Raw genomic sequence first — 24,591 nt, 5'->3', positions numbered from 1 at the left:
GACTGCAACAGTGAAATGTGAAGAACATCTGTACTTTTCACAGAGGCATAAGTATTGTATACCTCTTCATCAAAAATGCAGAACATCTGTATGTTTAAAGAGTTGTAGTTCTGACATAAAACTTGAAAAACTGGTAATGTTCTTCTGCAGCAGTAGTGCCACACTGGTTTTGAAATATATTTATTGAGCAAGCTTTTACTCCTTTGTTATTGCTGTTATTTTAAAAGGTCCTAACATCCTTGACTGTTTGAATGCTTTAAAATAGGGGTATCATTAAAAGAGTAAAACAAAAAGAAATGCAAAAAAATGTAACAGTATTTGTTCACATTTGACATTAGGTCTGTGTTGCAGTAACCTAAACTGTATTAATCCTACTGCACTACTGTAAGCCAGCTTTTCAAAGCTAAAAGATTCCTTCCATGTATTCTGTCAACAGCTTGAGAAGAGCTCCATATAAAAAGACCCAAGTTTTCTTGCCACCAAAAAGCACTCCTTTGGTAGGTTCCATGTAACTGTCAGCTGATGATCCTTCGGGGATAGGCAGAGAAGTCCCCTGTTGGGGAAAACCTTGTTTTTCAGAGAAAACATATATATTTTTCTGTAAAAATTAGTAGTGTTATGTTAGAAAACTGATTTTTGTTTCAGGCCGTCACTTCTTGTGTGGAGAACATGTGTGTAAATGCTTGTGAACGGCTGTGTACTTTTTCCATACAGGTTTTTAGGGGTGGGACTTTGTGTTTGTGCAGACTGTCAGTGTTTTTTCTTACCTGATTCCAATTTTGACTATTTTAAAATTTACTAACTACTCCAGGTTCCACTACCTGTCTTCAGTGCATCATCCACTGGTGAACCTTTGGAGCAGTTACCAGTTTCCATGGTTCTTTCTTTCCCTGTCTGCAGGAAGAGAAATGTCAAGCTCTATCCACTTGTTCCTCAGCTGCTGATGGGTGACACTACTATGTACAGTCTCGGTTCCTCAGATCACTCATCTTTTTCCTCAACCACTCTGGTGTAGCACCTACAGCCACTAAGGACCAGAGGATAGACACGTCCTCTGCAGCTGCAGGGAAAGGAAAACTACTCTTTTCAGTCTCTGGGAAGGTGCTTGTTTTTTGCCAAATATCCAGGATAAAGAATCTGGGTTTTGGGAAGAGTCTACCCATTTCTGGGATCATCCCATGATAAGAAATGAAAAAGTAAAACATTTTTCTTCTAATGTTTCTATTTTCATGGACCGGGCAGATTTGCTGGGATTTGTTAGTGAGTTAATTTCTTATTTTGTTACCCTCAGTTCCTCTGCTGAGGAGTAGTAGTGAAAGTGCAAGGTATGTGGAACAAATTGGACAGATGGAAGCACATAAATGTCAGAGATGTTGACCTTCATAAATGCTTTGAAGGCTGTAAATCTTGTCTGCAAATTATCAGACACCACCACAGTGATGTAGTACATCAACAAATGGGGAGGGTATTTGGTCTTACCCCCTGTGATAGCCTGGGAGGTAGAAACTCAGCTCAGGTTTGATTCTTCAGGCTTCATACATTCTGTAAGAGCAAGCCTTTGTAGCAGACAGACTAAGCAGGAACAGAAAAGTCACTCTTCCAAGAATTGGTCCAGCTGTGGGAAATCTCACATAGATCTCTCTGCCTCACAGAACAGACAGCTAGAGAAATTCTTGCTCCAGGATTCCTTGTAAACAGGCCTGGAAGACAGATGCCTTATAACTCCCTTTCCTGTGATATCCATGCTTATTCTAAAGATCCAGAGGGATTCTGCAAAGATTGTGGTGGTAATCTCCCTTTGGTTCTGGCAGCAGTATTTTTTTAAACTGGCCAAGGGCAGTTACCACAGGTTTCCCCACAGACTGGATTTACTCAGGCAAGATGGATTGTTTGATAAACCCCAGCCTGAAAACTCTTCTACTGACTGCCTGGATGATAGAATTCTGATTTCTTTTTGGCAGCTTTTTGAAAAACATTTCACTCATTGCTCTGACTTAAATAGGAGAGTATCCAAGTTACAAGCTGTTATGGTAAGTTAACCCTATCTCATTTTCCACAAGGATAGTGCATCTTTGAGAAATAATCAGTGTCTTATGCTTAAAGTAGTCTCAAATTTTACTTTGAGCTAGTCTGAAAAAGGAAGAAACTATTCTGCATACTCTGGATGTCCACAGGCAGCTGAGGTACTACCTAGACAAAACTAAGTCCTTCAGGAAAGCTAATAAGTTGTTTGTCTGCTATGAAGATTGGGGAAAAGGACAACTAGTGTACTTAAAGGAGACTATTTATAGATAGTTGTCTCATGCTATTCCTTTTTTTTGTTCTCACCATGTCAAGCTACTTCCATGTAGGTTTGGGGCCCATTCCCCTAGGGTTTTGGCTTCTTTGGTTGCTTTCTGGAAAGGGCTGAACTCCAAGAAGCATTCTTGAAGCAGCATCTTGGTCCCCTCCCTCCAATCCCCTTATTTTTGCTGTCTAGTTGTATTGCTAGGGTGCGGATGTATATATATATATATATCCGTGTGTATATAGTTTTCCTTTGTATTATGTTTCTTAGCATTTTTCCATTCTGGTCTATTGGCTCCTTCTGTAAGATAAGGAAGGTCTGAGATTTTCACACTTTCTTTTTTGTGGCGCTCCTTTTGAACTCCTGGTAGAGCACATGAAAGGCACCCTTTACCTTTGAAAAGCAGTCTGATAGGAGTGGGTAGAGCCCATATAGCTTAGGATACTGCAATAGTGATTTATTACATCTACTGTTAGTAAATTTACCTGCACAACTGCACTTTCCTGCCGCCTTAGCTGTGTCACATATTTTCTTAAAACAATGGAAGAGAGAGACTGTGATGTGCATGTGGCAGAAGTATCACAGTTCTTGAAAGTTTTTTAAGGAGTATTAGCTTGCTTTGAGTAAAATGTTAATTTTTCATACATTTTCATTATTGTTTTAGGTATTTCTGGAGTAAAATGTCACAGAGCAATTTCTGAGCCTTCAAATTTTACAACAGAAGAGCAGATTGCAGAAGAGATGAAAAATCCTGCACCACCTTTAATTGTTGACCATGACAGGCTTAAGGTGAGATTAAATAGTGCAAAGGAGTCCTTAAGTACATTTAGTTGTCCAGTTTGGGAGTACATTTTACATTACCTATGCCAGTATTTTCCTTAAATGAATGTAATTGCCTTTCACTTTACATGAAACTAAAATAGTTTTGCAACACATCCATGCACATATCGCAAGTTTTATATTTACTTTTATTCTGAGTATGCAGGCTGGGTGCTGGGAACTGTATGGAAGGATCACATTGATGTTCTTCGTGTTTCACTGTTGCAGTCATCACACTTGGGTTATCCTGCCAGGGGTAACCCTCAGTCATCCGGAATACCAGAGGCTTAGTATTTCTGCATCGGTTGCTGTCGCTTCAGGACTGACATTTGGTCGTCAGTGGTATAAAAACAGGCAGCTGATGCCATTACATCAGTCTTTCTTGCCGAGGAGCCCAATGAAGAAGCAGTTTGCACGAGAGCTGGTCCGGTGCTACCTGAGTTTTTGTTTCCGAAATTGAAGTTGAAGTCTTCTAAAGCTAAGTGCCCAGTTGAGGATCCTTTTTTCTTGCTCTAACCGATGTCAGAAAAAGTTAACAATTGTCTCGCCTGTGGAAAGCAAATACCACACCTAGATTTCCCGTTCTTACTGCGTCACCTGTTTAGGTCCAGACCATGACGTCCCTCGCTGCCGGTTTTGCGCTTTGTTCAATGCCCGAATTATTAGTCATCGGGCCCTTATTGTAGCTAAATACTTTTGCTCTCTATCTCCGTATTCCGAAATGGCTTCAGTAAGCCATATGACTACCGATCTTCCAAAAAAGTAAGGATAAAGATAGAGACCACACAGGTCCGAAACTGCCAGTGTCGCTTCCTTTAAGCTAGTCGCCAGTTCGCTGGTACTCAGGCGCTTTTGCAGCCCCTGATACTCGCTTTGATGGATTCGCAGGCCACTACCGAGTCCCAGGGTGGGAGGTTGGCTTAATGATTAAGGTGTTTACCTTACAGACACAAGCTGCAAGGTTTGATTCTCACTTAGGTTAATTGGCTAGACTTAAAATGGCCCATAAGGGCAGTTAGTCTAGTATGACTGTATGAACTATGAACCATTCGGAATTCGGTATGCCGCGAGACTGTTCTTTGACTACGGAACCTGCAGATGTCTCTACCTTGGATGGGTCTGGAGCAGCTGTGCAGGCACCAGCTTCTGAGGAAGTTCTTCACACTACCGATATTCGACACAAACCGACGACTTCTTTCACATCTTAAGTTCTTTCTAAAACTACCGAGTTTCTAAGGCCCAAAATACGAGCTACACCTAAAAAAAAACGATGGCCCAAAGTGCCTGCTTCCTTGCCACAGTCACAGATGCTTAAAATGGCGGAAGACCTTATCATGCTGATTAGGGGAAGCCAGCCTTCCCCTGCTGAAAGGAAAAGAGACTTGTCCGCAGCAGCTTTGTCTGACCAAGAGTCCGACGACTGAAGTTTCTTATTATGAAGACATGCCTTTGTCTGCTTATGAGGATTCAGATGCAGAGGAATCCATTCCTTCTGCCTCTCCTCCAGAGAATTTATCTTTTGGTGAAACCCTACATTCTTTGAGAGAGCATTTCCATTGGGAATGCAAGGATTATCCTCAGTCCAAAAAGAGACTGAGAATTTTTAGATTTACCTCAGCACAGACCCTTAGCTATTCTTCCTGTTCTGGATGTTGTGGATGATGTCTTTATGGAATCCAGTCTTAACTCCTGATAATTTACCCGTGCTCCCGGGAGACCTGACAGGTGCTACAGAGTCCCTGACTCACACACATTTCTTTTCATGAATCCTACTGCTGACCCAGAGGTCATCTCCCAAGGACCTAAAGGAATAAAAGCAGCTACAGCTAAGAATTCCACCCCCACCCCCCTCGGACAGGGATTCCCGAGTGTTAGACAGATGAGGTAAAAAAGTATACACCTCTGCAACTCTTGCCATTAGAGCATTAAATTGTCAGTTCCACATACTGAAATACCAGCAGCATACTATGGAACTTATTAAGCAAAAATTATCTACCTTCCCTGACTGTGCAGAAAATAAAGAATTACAGGAGCTTATGCATTCTGCAAGGCAAGTCAGAAAGCATTCCCTGCAATGTGAGTCTGACGCCCTAGAAGCATCTTCGAGGGCAGCAGTCACAAGTTCTGTACTTAAAAGGAATGCCTGGCTTAAGGAACAAACCTTGCCAGACCATGTCAAATCAAAATTATTGGATGCACCTTTGAACAAAGACAATCTGCTTGGCACTAAAGCAGAAGAGGTTTTAAAAAAGATGGAAGAAAAAGCTAAGTCTGTGCAGACAGTCAAAGATTTTTTGCAAGTACAGCCTCCAAGATTCAGTAGGCATTGCCCCTCAAAACATTGGTCCTTTCCAGCCCCCTCAAGGCCACATCATACTAGACCTAGGGGAAACAGCCCCCCCCCCAAACAACAGTCTCTGGGTGTGCAGAGATCTAAGCAATGGAGTATCTCCACTTCTAAAACAGGGAGTGCTAAGCCACCCCCTTAAGGAAAGAATTCACAATAACTTATCAACCCCCCTCACCTCTGCCCAATTGCTCGTGCCCCTAGGAGAAAAACTTGCCCACCATGCAAAAAAACTGGACCTCCATCACCAACAATCAATGGGTCCTCAACATAGTATCCCCTGGGGTACAAATTTTATTCCCACATGCTGCCAACCCCAAAAGGGTTCCCAGATCTTCCTCCAAACCAGTGGGCAGAGGCCGAAAACCAAGTTCAGTCCCTGCTCTCCAGAAGTGCAATTCAGCCTGTTCCTGCAGAATAGATAGGCCAAGATTATTATTCCAGAATTTTCCAGGTACCCAGAAAAGAGGGCACTTGGCACCCAATCTTACATCTATCCATTCTAAACACCTTCCGGGTGGTACCAAAATTCAAAATGCTCACCCTGCAACAGCTTCTCCCTATACTGTCCAAAGATGCCTGGTTAGCCACCCTAGATGTAAAGGAGGCCTATCTGCATATCCCAATCAGGGACTCCTGCAGGAAATTTCTGTTTCAGGGCAGGATCTATGCATTATCAGTTATCTGCACTTCCCTTTGGCTTATCCACTGCTCCCAGAGTTTCCACAAAATGCCTGGCTCCATCTATTGCCTTTTGCAGACAAAGAAATATAATTTACCCCTACTTGGACGACTTCCTGATTCAGGTAGAAAGTCAGGAAAAGCTGTTGCAGCACCTGACATTTGTAAAGGACCTTCTAACGTCAGTGGGCTTGCACGATCAATGAAAGGAAATCCAAAGTAGTCCCCAGTCAAAAAACTGTATTCCTGAGAGCAAGCTTGGACACAGCATCCCAGATGCCATTCCTTACTCCAGAAAAACAAGCCTATCAGACAGGCTACTTGTCTCAAATGGCCAACAGAACCCAGTTATCCACAAGGAAAATCGTGCAAGCTCTAGGGTTCATGACCTCCTGCATTCTACTAATTCCATTTGCCAGACTGCATATGAGGAAACTTCAATGGTACTTAAGTCGTTGTGCCAACTTTCTCAGGACCTGGAAACTGTCATACCTATGATACCTTGTCTACTGAAAGAGTTACTTTGGTGGGCAGCAGCACGCAACCACAACAAGGGGCTTCCCTTTACACAACTCCACGCCACCCAGACCCTAACCACAGATGCATCAGACTGTTCCTGGGGTGCACATCTGGATGGCAGGTGCATTCAGGGCCACTGGAGCCCAAAGCAAATTCATCTGCACATCAACCAGAAAGAGATGCTAGCTGTTCAGCATGCTCTAACAACTTTCAGATCCCTACTATCTCCGGGGCGTCTTCTAATCAAAACCGACAACACCACAGTGATGTGGTACATCAACAAGCAGGGGGAAAGCCACTCTTACTCACTCTGCAAGCTAGCCATGACCCTTTGTAATACGGCCTCAGCCATGCATATTCACCTATAAGTCCAATTCCTGCCAGGCAACCAAAACTCTCTGGCAGACAACTTAAGCAGAAATCTCCTAGACCCACATGAGTAGCAATTAAACCACAACACCTTCAGCCTTGTGACCTAGAAATGGGGTACCCTGAAGGTGGACTTGTTTGCCTCCTACAACCACCAGTTCAGCAAATTCTGCACCAGGGAACCTCACAGCAAGGTCTGGTAAGTGGATGCCCTGTCCTTCCACTGGAAAAACCTCTCAGTCTATGCATTTACCCCCTTCCTCTTCTTACCAGAGTACTACTCAAAATAAGGAGAGAGAGACCACGGGCAATACTGACTGCCCCAGACTGGCCACGCCAGCACTGGTTCCCACTACTATGCAGTCTGTCTCAGTTGCCTCTATGGCACCTCTCTCATATTCCAACTCTCCTGACTCAGCAGGAAGGAGAGTTCTTGCATCCACAATTGCACACCCTGAACCTGGGAGCTTGGCGTATTCCTTGACTTCTCCTTCAGTGGCCATCCTAAGCAAATAGGTCCTGGATGTTATACGTGAAGCCAGATGACCCAGTACTAGAAAATCCTATGCTGACAAGTCGAAAAGGTATTGTTCCTGGATCCAGACTAAAGGAGCTTGACCCAGCACAGCTTTCCTTACCGCTCATCGGGGATTACCTAGCAGAACTACTCCACAGGGGCCTTTCCTACTCTTCCATTAAAATCCATGCCTCTGCCATCTGTGCACATAACAGCACTAAGCCACCTCTCTTCTCACACCCTCTCATCAAGCAGTTCCTGAGAGGGACTAACAACTTAAGGCCACCAAAAAGAGCCCCTACCCCTGCTTGGGACCTTAACTTTGTGAGGGAAAAGCTCATGCCCTCCCCTTCCCTTTGAGCCTGCAGCTTCAGCAGAGTTAAAATTCCTTTCTTGGAAAACAGCCTTGCTTTTGGCCATCACTTCAGCTAGAAGAGTGTCTGAGCTCCAAGCACTTATGGCTGTTGGAACGCTTCATCATTTTCCATGCTGACAGGGTCTCCCTCAGGATTAACCCAACTTTCATGCCCAAAGTGGTGTTCATTGTGGCTCTCATCCAATCTATTAATTTGCCTACCATTTCCCGTAAACCTCAAAATAAGGAGGAAGGGATCCTGCACTCTTTAAATGTGCACAGACAGCTCAGATTCTACCTGGATAGGACTAAGCCCTTTAGGAAATTTGACCAGTTACTAGTCAGCTTTGCACCGGAGGCAGAGGGCAAGGCCATATCAAAACAAACCATCTCCAAATGGATAGCACACTGTACCCATTTTTGTTAAAAACACCATGGAAAACCACCCCCACAGGAGGTCAGAACACATTCCAATATGGCAACTTCAACCTCTACAGCCTTTCTCAGAGGAGTCCCTATCAGGGACATTCTGGAAGCTGCAACATGGAGTTCTGTTCATACCTTCACCAAGCATTACCACCTGCCTATCTTTTCCAAATCCAGGGTGGGCTTTGCAACCGCAGTCCTGCAGGGCATACTAGCCAACCCCAACTCTTCTTGACTGCCTACACCCATTCTTCAGCTTTGGGAATGAACCCAAGTGTGATGATTGCACCAGTAAAACATGAAGAACATAGTACAGTTGTGTACACTTACCATAAATGTAGATGTTCGAGTGTATTGACTGTTGCAGTCCTGGTTTCCCACCCTCCAGCCCCCTTGTCTCTCTCTCTCTCTCTCGCTCCTTACAGGGCTATTGGTAATTACTTTTTACTGGTGGTGTTATCCCACCATAGCCTAGCTCCCTATTTGAGGGGCTCCTGACATTTGGGGCAAGAAAAACTGATGTAACGGCATCGGCTGCCTGTTTCTATACCACTGAAGACCTGAAGTCAGTCCTTAAGCGACAGCAACCGACACAGAAATACTAAGCCTCTGGTAGTGGGGCCGACTGAGGGCTACCCTCTGGCAGGATAACCCAAGTGTGATGACTGCAACAGTGAATACACTTGAACATCTACATTTATGGCAAGTGTACACAACTGTACTTTCCCATTGCAGGCCTCACTTTATCATCTGGGGCTGGATCGGTGTAAAAAAAAAAAAAAAAACGCTGAAAAGACGCAAGTACCCATTATAAGCCTGTAACAAATTTAAAATGATTACGGCAAACATGCCTGTTAACTGTGTAAGCCTTTTTGTTTTCTTTGTAAGCAACCTTTATATTTTTCCAGACGAAAATGAGTTGGATGAGTCTTCTATGTAATATAATTTATTTTATTTTTGTCTTAAAGTTTATTAGCTGGGTAGCAAATTGGTCTGAGGACCTTTACGACTGTGGCCTGGCTACAGAGGCTCTACAAAATGTAATCTGGTAGAAACAATATTGTAATAATGACTTGTAATTAATTACTTTATTACAAATAGTTGTTATGGTTCTGCAGTTTGTTTTACATATACTGAAGTTGCAACAAACATCAGTGACAGTTGCAGCTGAGTCATAGTAACATTTTATACAAGTAATACGTTTTTATTTAATATTGTAACATATTTGCCTTTGTGTTCAACACTTTTCAGTAACGAGTGATAGAAGAGTCTGTTTCAAAAACAAGTTCAAATTTATTATTTTGTGTCACAGAAGCATTTGCAAACATTTTATCTATTTGTCTCTGTCTGTCTGTTTATGCTGATCTGATTAATCCCAGTAGGCTACTTCCCTCTTTTCAGGGGAGACCAGAGGTTGTGGTTATACCTCTAGGGGAAATTTGGCCATGGCACTGAGGACTAATGAAGACAAAGTAAAGGACTTTGGGAATAACTGTTGGTAACCATGTCTGAGTTTATTTAAATTTAATAATGATAATTAGGAATCCTGTCCTGTTATAAAGGGTATAATTCCTCCAGTAGGGATGACAAAAGTATTGATTCCCCTATATAAGTGCATTGAAGCACCACATATAGAATACTTGTGTGTATAAGTATAATTTGTCACACAAAAAGAAATTAGAATGGATTCAGAAGAGACTTATTAGTGATACTAAAAGCAAAACATCTTGGTTGTAGTGATAGGCATAAACAAATAACTTTCATTACTTTCTGTAGATTACAGAGTGGTTAACAAGGATCTTATTATTTATCTTCAGATGCCATAAAAGTAAAAACCTGGCCTCCACGTTGAGTGGGAGTCTATTGAACACACCATTGCTAGAAGAAACAGTATCACCTTGGTAGCTTTACCAATACCCAAGATTACTCTAAAAAGTTTTCTTTCCAGTGTAGAGGCAGAAGACTGTGGAATATCCTAGCCACTTAAAATCAAGAAAGCAGACTGGTTGCAAAAATTAAAATAGAAAAAAAAATTTTAGATTAATGGTTTGGGAACAGAAAGACTGACCCAAATGTAAATAGGTACAGACTCCTGTAATGACCTACAATATGCTTAGAGTTTGATCACTTAACTATATTGAACATTATTTCTTGGCCAACGTAGCAAAAAGCAGACTGCTTCAGTGGGGTAAATGCAGACAGAGACGAATCTTTAGACTGCGATGCAGTAATCATGAGGTTCATGCCAGTATGAGGGGATATGCTTCTTTATACATGGAGGTGTGAGTGAGTGTTTATCTATGAAAAAAAGAGTTTCAGAGCTAAGCGAAAGTACATGTGATATTTTTTGTGATCAGATTCTATTAAATATTTAAGAATGATTGTAAGGCTTCATGACACTGGACAGCCCAGTCAGACCATAGATGTTCTTCATGTTTCACTGTTGCAGTCATCACACTTGGGTTATCTGCCTGCATATAGCCCTCAGTCGGCCCGAATACCAGAGTCTTAGTATTTCTGCGTCGGATGCTGTCACTTCTTCCATGACATCAGGTTGTCAGTGGTATAAAACAGGCAGCTGGCGCCATTACATCAGTCTTTCTTGTTGAGGAGCCCGAAGAAGAAGCAGTTCGCAAGTGCCGCTCGGCCGGTACCTGAAATTTTTGTTTTCGAGTTTGTAATCCTGAAGTCTTCTAAAGCTAAGTACCCTGTTGGGGACCTTTTTTCTTGCTCTAACCAATGTCTGAAAAAGTTAACAATTGTCTTGCCTGTGGAAAGCAAATACCTCACAGAGATTTCCATTCGTACTGCGTCACCTGTTTAGGCTCAGACCACGACGTCTCTCACTGTCGATTTTGTGCCTTTTGTAACACCCAAACTATTTTTTGTCTGGCTATCTTTGTCGCTGAATTCTTTCACTCTCGTTCTCTGTATTCCGAAATGGCTTTGGTAAGCCATCCGACTACCGATCTTCCAAAAAAACTAAAGATAAAGACAGAGACAAACCTTCTAGGTCCAAAACTGCCGACGATGCTTCCCTTAAGCTAGTTTCCATTCCGCCGGTACTTTTTGAGGCACATTTGCAGCCCCTGATGCCATTTCTCTGGATTCACAGGCCTCTGCTGAGACCCATTCGGAGTCCGGTATGGTACGAGATGCTTCTTCGACTATGGAACCTGTGGGTGTCTCTACCTTGGATGGGTCCGGAGCCGCTTTGCAGGCACTGGCTTCTGAGGGTGAATTTCGGCTTACTGATGTTCAGATCAAACTGACTTCGTTTTTAGCCAAAACTGCAGAGTTTCTTAGGCCCAGAGTACACAATACACCTAGAAAACTGACGACCAAAGCACATGCTCAAGCTCTCATGCCACAAACAAATGCTTAGATTGGCTGAAGACCTTATTCCCCTACTAAAAGACGAAGATTTGAGTTCCCTAATGATTCTACAGACCAGGAGTCCGATGACTCTGACCCTTCTGATTATCAGGACATGCCCTTATCAGCCTATGAGAATTCAGATGCAGAGGAATCCATTCCCTCTGCCTCCCCTCTAGAGGATTTTTCTTTTGGTGAAACCTTGCATACTTTAAGAGAGCATTTCCACTGGGAATGGCAAGACTATCCTCAGTCCAAAAAGAGACTCAGAGAATTTTAAGAGTTGCCTCAGCACAGGCCTCTAGCTATACCCCCTGTCCTGGATGTTGTAGATGATGTTTTTATGGAATCCATTCTTACTCCAGATGATGTCCTTCAAGGATGCATCTGCAGTCCTTACAAATGGGTTGTCCTGTCGTCAGGCAGCCCTTCGGTCGGCCGGATTCCAAAGTCTGGGTCTGGCCTCGGCTGGTGTCACACTTCACCCGACGTCATAGCTGCAGTTCTTCGGGTATAAAGGCATCAGCCGATGCCATTTTCCTCAGTCTTTCTTGCCGCGTGGCGCCCGAAGCAGAAGCTGTTCGCAAGTGCCAGTCGGTCAGAACCAGAGATTACTACTACCGAATACTACTACGAAGACTTCTAAAAAGCTAAGTACCCCGTTGGGGACTCTTTCTTGCCTCAGCCGATGTCAGAAAAAGTGAATAACTGTTTAACTTGTGGGAAACAAATACCTCATAAAGATTTCCACTCTTACTGCTTACCTTGTCTAGGCCCAGACCACAATGTCGCAGCTTGTCTAGCCTGTGCTTCTTTTAACCGGCGGACGCTTAGACGTCGGTCGGAATTTGCTGAGGAGTTTTTCGGCTCCGATTTTGCTTATATTATGCCGTCGGATCCTCCGACTTCACAAATATCTAAAACGCAAGGAAAAGGACCGACACTCGCGGTCCCAGGTTTCGGCCCAAAACCCCGTTAAGCCAAACGCGAGTGTCTCGGTTTCGGCTGAAACCGAGCAAGCGGTTCTTCCTTCAGCCGAAAACTTTCCTTCTACCGAGGCCTCTGCCAACCTCGTGGAATCGGCTTCTGAAATCCCACCTGCTGTTGCAGTTTCTCAGGAATTATCAGACACTATTCCCTTGTATATTTCAACACCTGCACATGGAGCTGCTAGGCCACCTGCAGCCATGTCCATTAAGGCCTTTGCCAGGGCTAAAGCAGCTAAAGCTACTAAATCTGTGCCTGCTAAGCCCCCCTCTCACAGGCCTAGCTCTAGTTCACAAATGCTTAGTTTAGCAGAGGATCTCATTTCTTTAATCCGAGGATCCCAACCTCAACCAGACAGGGCCTCTCACCCGCCTCCAGAGAAGAGGCCTAGAGCAGAGCCCCCTCAGCCAGTGTCTACAGATGATTCCTCTGATGATTCAAATGATACAGACCCTCCGGAGGCTCCGTACTCCCCTTATGAAGACTCTGATGCTGAAGAGTCCATCCCTTCTGCCTCTCCGCCTGAGGAATTTTCTTTTGGGGAAACCTTGCATGCTATGAGGGAACAATTTCAGTGGCAGGGCCACGATTTTTCAGATTCCAGAAAAAGGCTTAGAACTTTTCTGCATTTACCACAACATAGGCCTTTAGCCATACCTCCAGTTCTTTCTGTTGTAGATGATGCATTTAATGATGCTTGTACTGCTCCTGATTCTCTGCCTCCAGCCCCTGTTAAGCCCGATAGATACTACAGGGTCCCGGACACACATTACCACTTGTATAAGGCTCCCTTTGCAGATCCAGAGACTATCTCCCAGGACCTAAGGCTGTAGCAGCTACCTCTGCCAAAACCCTCCCTCTGAAAGGGAATCCAGATCCTTAGAGATGGGGTAGAAAAGTTTGTACTTCTGCTACTCTTTGCGCTTCGGCTTTGAACTGTCAATTTGACATGGTGTAGTATCAAGAATTTTGCTAGACCAGTTAACCAAAAAGTGTCCTCGGATGAAACAGTAGACAAAAATATGTGCAGGAAATGGTACATAACATTCAACAAGTCAGTAACCATTCCTTAAAATGCGGCTATGATGCACTGGAGGCTTCCTTTAGATCAGCCATGACTGGCACAGTCATCAGAAGGCATGCATGGTTAAAAGAACAGGCCTTACCAGACCATGTCAAATCAAAACTATTAGATGCTCCTATGGATAAGATCAATTTGTTTGGCTCTCCTGCACAACAAGTGCTGAAGAAGATGGAAGAGAAGGCAAAATCTGTCCAAACAGTGAAAGATTTCTTACAGGTCCAACCTCCGAGGTTTAGCAGGAATTGGCCCTCCAAGAATTGGTCCTTTCCAGACTCCTCCAGAACTCAGAGAGGCAGGATTAGGCGTTCAAGAGACAGAAGCCAATCCAGGGGTGCCTACAGAGGACGCCAGTGGCAGGGCAACAACCAGCGAGGCACAGCCACAGCCACCACCACAACTACAGGTCAATCACAGTGACTTGGCTCTGGCACCGCCTACCAGGGAACAACTACAAGCACCCTTAGGCGGGAAGCTAGCCTTATTTTCAACAAACTGGCATTACATCACAAGAGACAAGTGGATTTTACAGACAATAGACCAAGGTTACAGGTTTCACTTCCATACTCTACCAGGGAAGAGAGGAATGCCAAACCTACCTCCAAATCAAAAGACAGAAGCTCTAAAACAAATATCCCAATTATTAATGATGAGAGCTGTAGAAAAGGTACCATCTATGGAGCAAGGAAAGGGATTTTACTCCAGACTCTTCCTGGTACCAAGAAAAGAGAGCAAATGGAGACCTATTCTCGACCTGTCTGCTTTAAACACATTCCTCATTGTTCCGAAATTCAAAATGCTGACCCTACAGCAGCTTCTTCCCATGCTGGGCAAGGAGTCTTGGCTGGTGACTCTAGATCTCAAGGAGGCATACCTGCACGTCCCCATACGACCAAACTGCAGAAGATACCTCAGATTTCTTGCAGGATCAGAGCATTATCAATTCTCAGCATTGCCCTTTGGCTTATCTACTGCGCCCAGAATGTTCACGAAATGCCTGGCATCAGTAATTGCTCATTGCAGGCTTCAGGGAATCCAAATCTACCCCTACCTGGACGGCTGCCTGATACAAGCGGACAACAAAAACAAGCTAGCAGAAGACTTACAAAGGGTCATTTACCTGCTACAAGCCCTGGGATACACAGTCAATATAAAAAAGTCAAGACTGATACCATCCCAGAGAATAACCTTTTTGGGTGCAGAGTTGGACACATCAAAGCAAATGGCATTCCTAACAGTAGAAAAACAGGAGCAGCTACCTCTCTACTTCTTGGCTTTAACAAAGCAGAACCATCTGACAGCAAGAGAAGTACTGCAAGCCTTGGGATTCATGGCATCCTGCATAATATTGGTTCCTCATGCCAGACTGCATATGAGAAAACTACAGTGGTACCTAAGGAATTTATGGTCTCAACACAAGCACAGCTTAGAAACCCAGATTCCAATTATTCCATGCCTGAAGCAAGAATTCCTATGGTGGGCTCAGGCTTGTCAATCAAACACAGGATTGCCCTTCCACAGTACTCAACCAAGCCAAACCATCACGACAGATGCCTCAGACCTCGGTTGGGGGGCACACATGCTGGACAAGTGCATACAAGGCTTATGGACTCAAGACCAGCTGCACCTACACATAAATCTAAAGGAAATGCTGGCAGTAAAACTGGCAATTCAGGCATTCAGACCATTCCTCCAACAAGGTCAATTGATAAGGACAGACAACACCACAGTTATGTGGTACATCAACAAACAGGGAGGCACACATTCGTATCCTCTTTGCCGGATGGCACTGGACCTCTGGAATGTGGCCCTGAGCTACAACATTCAGTTAAAAGCAATTTTTGTACCAGGAAAAGAAAACATTCTAGCAGACATATTAAGCAGGACTACCACGGATGCCTACGAATGGATGCTGCATCCGGACATCTTCAAAACCATTACAAGAAAATGGGGGCTCCCAGAAATAGACTTATTTGCATCCCCACGCAATCACCAGCTAAAGAAATTCTGCACAAGGACGTACCACCCACTTGCTTGGAAGGTGGACTCCCTATCCTTCAGTTGGAAAAACCTGACAGCATATGCATTCCCACCACTTCCTTTGATGCACAAGGTGCTATTGAAGATCAAAGAGGACCGTCCAAGGATCATTCTGATAGCTCCAGACTGGCCAAGGCAACATTGGTACCCATTACTGAGGAGCATGTCTCGGGAACAAATATGGCCACTACCCCTGGTTCCCTTGCTGTTAACACAGAACAACTACAACAATCTGCATCCAAACCTGAAAACTCTGCAGCTGACTGCCTGGAACATTGCATAAGACCAATTAACCCAATTTTATCCCAAAGGGTTAAAGACATTATCCTTGAGGCTCGCAGACCCTCAACAAGAAAAAATTATTCAGCAAAATGGAAAAGATATCTCATTTGGAGTACTGCAAAGGAGAAGATGTGTCACTGGTAAACATAGCCAACATCCTGGAATACTTGGCAGAGCTCTTCCACACAGGCCTGTCCTATTCCTCCATCAAGATTCATGCATCAGCTATTTCAGCAGAATACGACTTGGATCCTCCTGTCTTCTCACATCCTCTGCTCAGACAGTTTCTGAGAGGAATTAAGAATGTAAAGCCTCCTAGGAAGCCACCATTACCAGCATGGGACTTGAACTTTGTGCTAGAAAAATTGACACTTCCTCCTTTCGAACCAGCAGCAACAGCAGAATTGCAATACTTATCATGGAAGACTGCTTTCCTGCTGGCAATCACTTCAGCAAGAAGAGTATCTGAACTTCAGGCATTAATGGCAGTACAACCCTTCCTGATCTTCCATCAAGATAGAGTGTCCATGAGAACAAATCCTTCCTTTATGCCTAAGGTGGTCTCCAGAGTTTATTTAAATCAGGCTATCCACCTACCTACATTCTTCCCCAACCCACAGAACAGGGGAGAAAGACTGCTGCATACCTTGGATGTACATAGACAATTACGCTACTACCTGGACAGGACCAAGGGCAATAGAAAAACTGACCAGCTACTGGTAGCATATGCAACAGGAAGGGAAGGAAAAGCAATTTCAAAACAGACCATCTCCAAGTGGATAGGAAATTGCATTAGATTTTGTTACTCCTACCATGGAAAGAAAACTCCAGAGAACATCAGGCCTCACTCTACAAGGGCTACAGCCACTACCACAGCCTTCTTACGAGGAGTGGCTACCAAGGACATTTTAGAGGCTGCTACTTGGAGCTCCGTGCATACATTTGCCAAGCATTATAATTTACCTTTATACTCTAGATCCCGAGCAGGTTTTGCCACTGCTGTTTTGCAAGGGATCCTAACTACACCATAACTTTATGTTTCCACCTCCCCCAGTTTAGCTATGGTATTCTACCCATTTGTAAGGACTGCAGATGCATCCTTGAAGGACATAGTACAATTTTGTACCTACCATAAATGTAGATGTCCGATAGGAATGCATCTGCAGTCAGGATTACCCACCCGCCTTCCCCTCTGTGGTGCTCCTAGGGTATTTGCCCATCTTATAGCTAGCTGGGGGAATCTATTATGGTGTATTTGTTTGTATATATGTACATACATGCTTATTTTTTGTGTTTGCTCACTACTATTTGGAATCATTGGCATTTATCCAAATTTAGCCTTCCAAGAGGGCACCTGGCATCTGGGGCAAGAAACACTGAGGAAAATGGCGTCGGCTGATGCCTTTATACCCGAAGAACTGCAGCTATGACGTCGGGTGAAGTGCGACACCAGCCGAGGCCAGACCCAGACTTTGGAATCCGGCCGACCGAAGGGCTGCCTGACGACAGGACAACCCATTTGTAAGGACTGCAGATGCATTCCTATCGGACATCTACATTTATGGTAGGTACAAAACTGTACTTTCTTCGTGTTTCACTGTTGCAGTCATCACACTTGGGTTATCTGCCTGCAGGTAGCCCTCAGTCGGCCCGAATACCAGAGTCTTGGGATTTCTGCATCAAATGCTATCGCTTCCTCCCTGACGTCAGGTCGTCAGGGGGTATAAAAGATGCAGCTGACGCCATTTTCTTCAGTCTTTCTTGCCGCGTGGTGCCCGAAGCAAAAGCAGTTCACAAGTGCCGGTTGGCAGACTCCTGAAGTTTTTCAAATTCGAATTTCAGATCCGAAGTTTTCATTAAAGCGAAGTACCCCATTGGGGAAACCTTTTTCTTGCTCCAGACTGATGTCAGAAAAAGTTAATAACTGTATATGTTCTTCATCTCACATTGCTGCAGTCCTTACATATGGGTAGTCCGCTGTCCTCGGTCGGCCCGAATACTAAAGTATTAGGCTGACGTCGGTCAAGGCGCTTAAAACTGACATCAGGATGTCAGGGTACAAAAGCGCATGACCGACGTCATTTCCTCAGTCTTTTTTGCCGCATGGTCCGATGCAGAAGTAACGTTGCAAGTGCCGTTCGGCGTTCTGAAATTTTTCGAATTTGGAGTTTCAGACCGAATCCAAGTTGGCTAAGTACCCCGTTGGGGAATATTTTGGTTTTTTCTTGCCTCAGTGTTTTACCGGATGTAAGAAAAAGTGAATAACTGTATTTCTTGTGGGAAACAGATACCGCATAGTGATTATCATTCTTTGTGTATTCCTTGTTTGGGGCCTGAGCACGACGTTGTTGGGTGTCGCTTTTGTGCTAGGTTCAATAAGCACTATTAGCGAAGGTTAGATTGTGCTAGGCTGGTCTTTGGGAAGCGGTGCAATTATAATATGCCGTCGGATTCTTCGCCGCTTCTCTGAAGAAGCGCAAAGACAAAGCAGTTAAACCCAGGCAAGATGAGTCGTCCGTTCGGACGCCAGTTCTTTAGAGGCTTCAGTGGAACTGGTGGTTCCGGAGACTTCTCTGGAGTCTCAGGGGGAGACTTTGATTTTGCAGGAGGTGGTCTCTCAGGAGGCAGGTCAGGCTGAAGGGGCTTCTCAAGTTACTGTACTCCCCTCCCTTCCTAGGGTGGTTAGGCCTTCTCCTTCTGTTTCCAAGGCTTCTCCCAGAGGCAGGCCAGTTTTAGCTTCTGTTGGTGTCACTCCTAGTTCAGCAGGGTCTGTGCCTAAGAAGCACATGCTTAAAATGGCAGAAGATTTGATTACTCTGATTAGAGGTTCTTTGACCCCTCCTGATAAGAGGCCTAGGGTGGAGCCAGAGTTGGGAAGTTTTGAGCAGGCTTCGGATGTTTCAGAGACTTCAGCTGAGGACTTGCAGGAGTACTCTCCTTATTCTGATTCTGATGCAGATGATTCCACTCCTCCTGCTTCTCCTCCAGAGGATTTTTCATTTTCAGAGACACTTCATTCTATGAGGGAACATTTTAAGTGGGAAGGTCAGGACTTCTCTGATTCTTGGAAAAGGCTTAGGGAACTTTTGCTGTTACCCCAGCATAGGCCCTTGGCTATACCCCCTGTTCTGGATGTTGTGGAAGATGTGTTTGCAGAGGCTTCACTTAATCCTGATTCTCTGCCTCCTGCTCTTGTTAAACCGGATAGGTATTACAGGGTGCCTGAGGCTCATAAATATCTTTATAAGAGTCCTAGGGCAGACCCAGAAATTATTAGTCAGGGACCTAAGGGTGTCAAGGCCTCTGTTGTAAAAAATCCGGTTCCTCTAGATAAAGAAGCCAGAGCTTTGGATAGATGGGGAAAGAAGGTCTATACATCTTCTACCTTAGCTATGAGGGCTTTGAATCGCCAGTTTCATATGTTGAAATATCAAAACTTTCTTCTTTCTCAATTGAAGTCTAAGGTGGATGCTCTGGCGGAAGGCATTGAGTGTAAAGAATTACAAGATTTGGTGCATGTCTCTGAACAGGTGGGTAAGCATTCATTACAGTGTGGTTTTTATGCTGTGCAGGCCTCGTCTAGGGTGGCTGCCACTGGCTCAGTTCTTCGCAGGCACGCCTGGCTGAAGGATCAGAATTTATCTGACCATGTTAAGACAAGGATTTTGGATGCTCCTTTGCAGTCTGATGTGTTGTTTGGTTCACCTGTGGAGTCAGTCTTGAAGAAAATGGAAGACAAGGCTAAGTCTATGCAGGCTGTTAAGGATTTTTTGCAAGTTCAGCCTCCAAGTTTAGTAGGAATTGGCCTGCTAAGGGATGGACGTATCCTTCTTATGATTCTCAGTCTAGGGGTAGATCTAGGCGTGGTAGGGGCAGAGCTCAGAGTTCTTTCAGGCCTAGAACAGGAGTTCACCTGCACAATCTTGGTGAGGGCAGGGGCCAGTCCTTTCGTAAACAGGCCCAATGACCTACTTTTCAGCTGCCAGATCCTTCTTGCCTGGCAGCACCTTTGGGAGGAAGGTTAGCACTCTTCAAGGAAAATTGGATGTTGATTACCCAAGACAAATGGGTATTGGATATCATACACCAGGGTTACAAGTTTTATTTCCATACCTTGCCTCCTTTCAAAGGCATGCCGGACGTTCCTCCTCAGCAAAGACTAGAGGCTCACAAACAAATTTCTCTACTACTTCAAATAGGGGCCATACAACGGTCCCTCTGCCAGAAGTGGGCCTAGGATTTTATTCTCGCCTGTTTCTAGTACCAAAGAACGGAAACACGTGGAGACCAATTTTGGATTTATCTATCCTCAACACATATCTGGACATTCCCAAGTTCAAAATGTTGACGTTACAACAGCTTTTACCTCTGCTGGGCAAAGATCACTGGATGGTGACTCTGGATCTCAAGGAAGCTTACCTTCATGTTCCTATCAGGCCCAGTTGCAGGAAGTATCTGCGTTTTTGGGCTGGGACTTCACATTATCAGTTCTCTGCATTGCCCTTTGGCTTATCTACTGCCCAGAGTGTTCACGAAGGTTCTGGCTCCAGTGGTAGCTTTCTTCAGGCTAAGAGGAATACAAATCTATCCTTATTTGGACGATTGCCTGATTCTGGCCCAAGAAAAGGACGAACTTCTTCATCATTTACAGTATGTGATGGCAGTGTTAAGATGCCTGGGGTATTCTGTGAACGAAATAAAGTCCAGTCTAGTACCCTCTCAGGACATATGCTTTCTGGGTGTGAGACTGAATACAGCATCCCAGATGGCCTTTTTGACCCCGGACAAACAAAAGAATCTTTCTCTTTACTTCCACCAATTGTCTCGTCAGTCCAGGCTGACTGCAAGGACAGTCCTTCAAGCCTTTGGGTTCATGGCATCTTGTATTCTGGTACTTTCCAATGCCAAACTGCATATGAGGAAGCTACAGTGGTATCTCAAGAATGTATGGACACAGCACTGCCAAGATTTGGACACTGTCATTCAGATAATACCTTGCATTCAAAAGGAATTTTTGTGGTGGGCTCAGGAATGTCACCTAAACAAGGGACTCTCTGTGACCCGGCCAGAGGCGAGTCAGATTTTAACGACAGATGCCTCAGACAAAGCTTGGGGAGCTCATCTAAATGGAAAATGGGTACAAGACACGTGGCCTGCCAGACTTCAACATCTACATATCAACTTGAAGGAGATGTTAGCAGTCCAATTTGCATTGATAGCTTTCAAGGATTTACTTCTTCCAGGGCAGGTGTTGATTCAAACAGACAACACAACTGTCATGTGGTACATCAACAAGCAAGGGGAGCATTCTTTTCCTCTATGCAGACAAGCAATGATTTTGTGGGAGACTGCTCTCAGTTTACAGCTAAATCTTCAGGCAAGGTTTCTGCCAGGAGCACAGAACTCCTTAGCAGATGTGTTGAGCAGACAAATTATGGATCCCCATGAGTGGAAATTGGATCCTCATGTATTTCAGAGATTGACAGTGTTATGGGGAACTCCAGACATAGATCTGTTCGCTTCTCCACTAAATTACCAGCTGCCAAAGTTTTGCACAAAAGGTTTCATCCCACAGCTTGGAAAGTGGATGCTCTCTCATTCAATTGGAGCAATCTTCACGTGTATGCCTTTCCACCTCTGCCTCTCCTCCCAAAGGTACTGCTGAAGGTCAGACAGGACAAGCCAAACATGATTTTAATAGCTCCAGATTGGCCTCGACAGCACTGGTACCCATTACTGAGAAGTCTGGTACAGGAGCCTCCATGGCCTTTGCCTTGATTCCTCACCTGCTGTCTCAGGAGAACAGTCATTTACTCAATGTCAAACTTCATTCTCTACATCTGACAGCCTGGCATATTCTGTTTTAAACCCTGGAGGGTCTCAGCTTCCACAACAAGTTTTGAATGTTATTTTGGAGGCCAGAAGGCCTAGTACAAGGAAAGTTTACGCAGATAAATGGAGGAGATTTTTATTTTGGAGTACAGCAAAGGACTTTGATGTTTCTAAACCTAATTTAAGTGTTGCTTCAATACCTTACTGAGTTATTGGACAAAGGTTTGTCCTTCTCCTCTATAAAGGTTCATGCTGCAGCAATTTCTGCTCACTATGACTGTGACCCACCATTATTTTCTCAGCCTTTGTTTAAGCAATTCCTTAGAGGGGCAAAGAATATAAGACCCCCACGTAGAGCTCCTACTCCTGCTTGGGATCTCAATTTTGTGTTGGAGAAACTCACTCTACAACCTTTTGAGCCTGCAGCATCGGCAGAGTTGAAATATTTATCATGGAAGACTGCTTTTTTGTTGGCCATTACCTCTGCGAGAAGGGTTTCTGAATTACAGGCCCTTATGGCAGTTGAGCCTTTCTTAATTTTCCACAAGGATAGGGTGTCTTTGCGTACTAACCCTTCTTTTATGCCTAAAGTGGTTTCTAGCCTACTTTTTATGCAAACCCCCAAAATAAAGGGGAAAGGATTTTGCACACTTTGGATATACACAGACAGTTGCGATATTATTTGAGCAGAACTAAAGGGTTCAGGCAGTCTCAGCAGTTGTTTGTTTCTTTTGCTTTGGGTTCTCAGGGCAAACCTGTTTCAAAACAAACTATTTCTAAGTGGATTGGTTTTTGTATTGCTTTCTGTTATTCCCATCATGGTAAGGAGATTCCAGCTGGGATTAGGCCTCATTCCACTAGGGCTACTGCCACTTCTACAGCTTTTTTAAGGGGGTTGGCTACTAAAGATATTTTGGAAGCAGCTACTTGGAGTTCAGTGCATACTTTCTCTAAGCACTACCACCTTCCACTTTACTCTAAATCTAGGGCTGGATTTGCCACTGCAATTTTACAGGGCATTTTGGCAGCTCCTAATGCTTTATAGTTTTGCCATCCTCCCTTACCTCTGCTTTGGGATTCTACCCATATGTAAGGACTGCAGCAATGTGAGATGAAGAACATAGTACAGTTTTGTACCTACCATAAATGTAGATGTTCGAAGATCCACATTGCTGCAGTCCAATTTACCCTCCCTCCTTCCCCTCTGTTGTTGAAGGTGGTGGTGTGGTTTGTGTTGTACATTTTGTAAATATGGTTAGTGCACGGGTGGTTGGTTAGTTTTTGCTGGTTTTTTGGCTGTGGCCTTTCTTGTTAGGGCCTTCTGACATCTGGGGCAAGAAAAGACTGAGGAAATGACGTTGGTCATGCGCTTTTGTACCCTGACGTCCTGATGTCAGTTTTAAGCGCCTTGACTGACGTCAGCCTAATACTTTGGTATTCGGGCCGACCGAGGACAGCGGACTACCCATATGTAAGGACTGCAGCAATGTGGATCTTCGAACATCTACATTTATGGTAGGTACAAAACTGTACTTTCTTGTGGGAAGCAAATACCTCATAAGGATTTTCATTCTTACTGTATTCCTTGCCTAGGCTGTGACCATAACATTGCTAGTTGTCGGTTTTGTGCTAGATTTAACCAAAGCACTGTTAAGCGTCGGTAAGATTTTGCATTCCATTACTTTGGCAGAAGATTTAATTATATAATGCCATCGGATCAGCCGACTACCGGAGTTTACAAAAAAAGAAAAGAAAAAGAAAAGGACAGGCATCTGATCAGCCGACTACCGGAGTTTACAAAAAAAGAAAAGAAAAGGACAGGCATCTGAGATCCAAAACCGACAAGTCTTCTTCTAGTCCTGTCGCAGGTTCGACGGTTCTCAGTGAGGCGCTACCTCAGAGCCACAGGCCGCTTCCGACTCCCACGTGGAGCCGACTGGGCCTCTGGAAACTCAAGGTATTGGACACTCGGAAACTATTCCCTCAGATGGGTCCGGAGCCGCTGAGCAGGCATCGGCTTCTGAGGGTGTTTTCAGGCCTACACAGTTATATGTGAAACCTACTTCAGCTACAAAGGCAAAGACTAAAGCAGCTCTAAAGACAAAGAAACAAGCACAGCATTCACCCGGACAGGCCTCCATGCCGAAAAAACAGATGCTTAAAATGGCCGAAGACCTTATTACTTTGATCAGGGGTTATCATCTCCCTCCCGAAAAGAGGCCTAGGCAAGAGTTAGAATATGAATCTTCAGACCAGGTTTCCATTTCCTCTGATTCCTCCTCTGAACAGGATTACTCTATTCCTCCATATGAGGATTCTGATGCTGAAGAATCTCTTCCTTCAGCCTCTCCTCCTGAGGATTATTCTTTTGGGGAAACACTGCATACTATGAGGGAGCATTTCCACTGGGAGAGCCAAGACTACTCAGAATCCAAGAAAAGGCTCAGAGACTTCCTTTTATTGCCCCAGCACAGGCCCCTTGCTATCCCGCCTGTTTTAGACATTGTAGATGATGTATTTTCAGAGTCCAGTCTTTCTCCAGACTCTCTACCACCAGCCCCTGTTAAGCCAGACAGATACTGTAGGGTTCCTGATTCACATAAATTTCTCTATAAGAACCCTGCAGCTGACCCAGAAACCATTTCTCAGGGTCCCAAAAGGGTCCAGGCTTTTA

General features: G+C 44.3%; 1 protein-coding gene across 1 annotated transcript in view; it reads left to right on the top strand.

Annotated features, from left to right (window-relative positions):
• Nucleotides 1-24,591, top strand: part of ATAD2B (ATPase family AAA domain containing 2B) — a 4,508,062-nt gene that overhangs the window by 4,184,016 nt on the left and 299,455 nt on the right. The window contains exon 28 of the mRNA XM_044063554.1: nt 2,952-3,076. Coding sequence (XP_043919489.1) covers nt 2,952-3,076 — 125 coding nt within the window. The remainder of the gene's footprint in view (nt 1-2,951; nt 3,077-24,591) is intronic.

This window comes from Protopterus annectens, chromosome 2.part1 (genome assembly GCF_019279795.1).
Source record: "Protopterus annectens isolate FY-2018-M chromosome 2.part1, PAN1.0, whole genome shotgun sequence".
NCBI lineage: Eukaryota > Metazoa > Chordata > Ceratodontiformes > Protopteridae > Protopterus > Protopterus annectens.
Note: the sequence above shows the minus strand (reverse complement) of the source record. Positions and strands in the feature narration are given on the sequence as shown.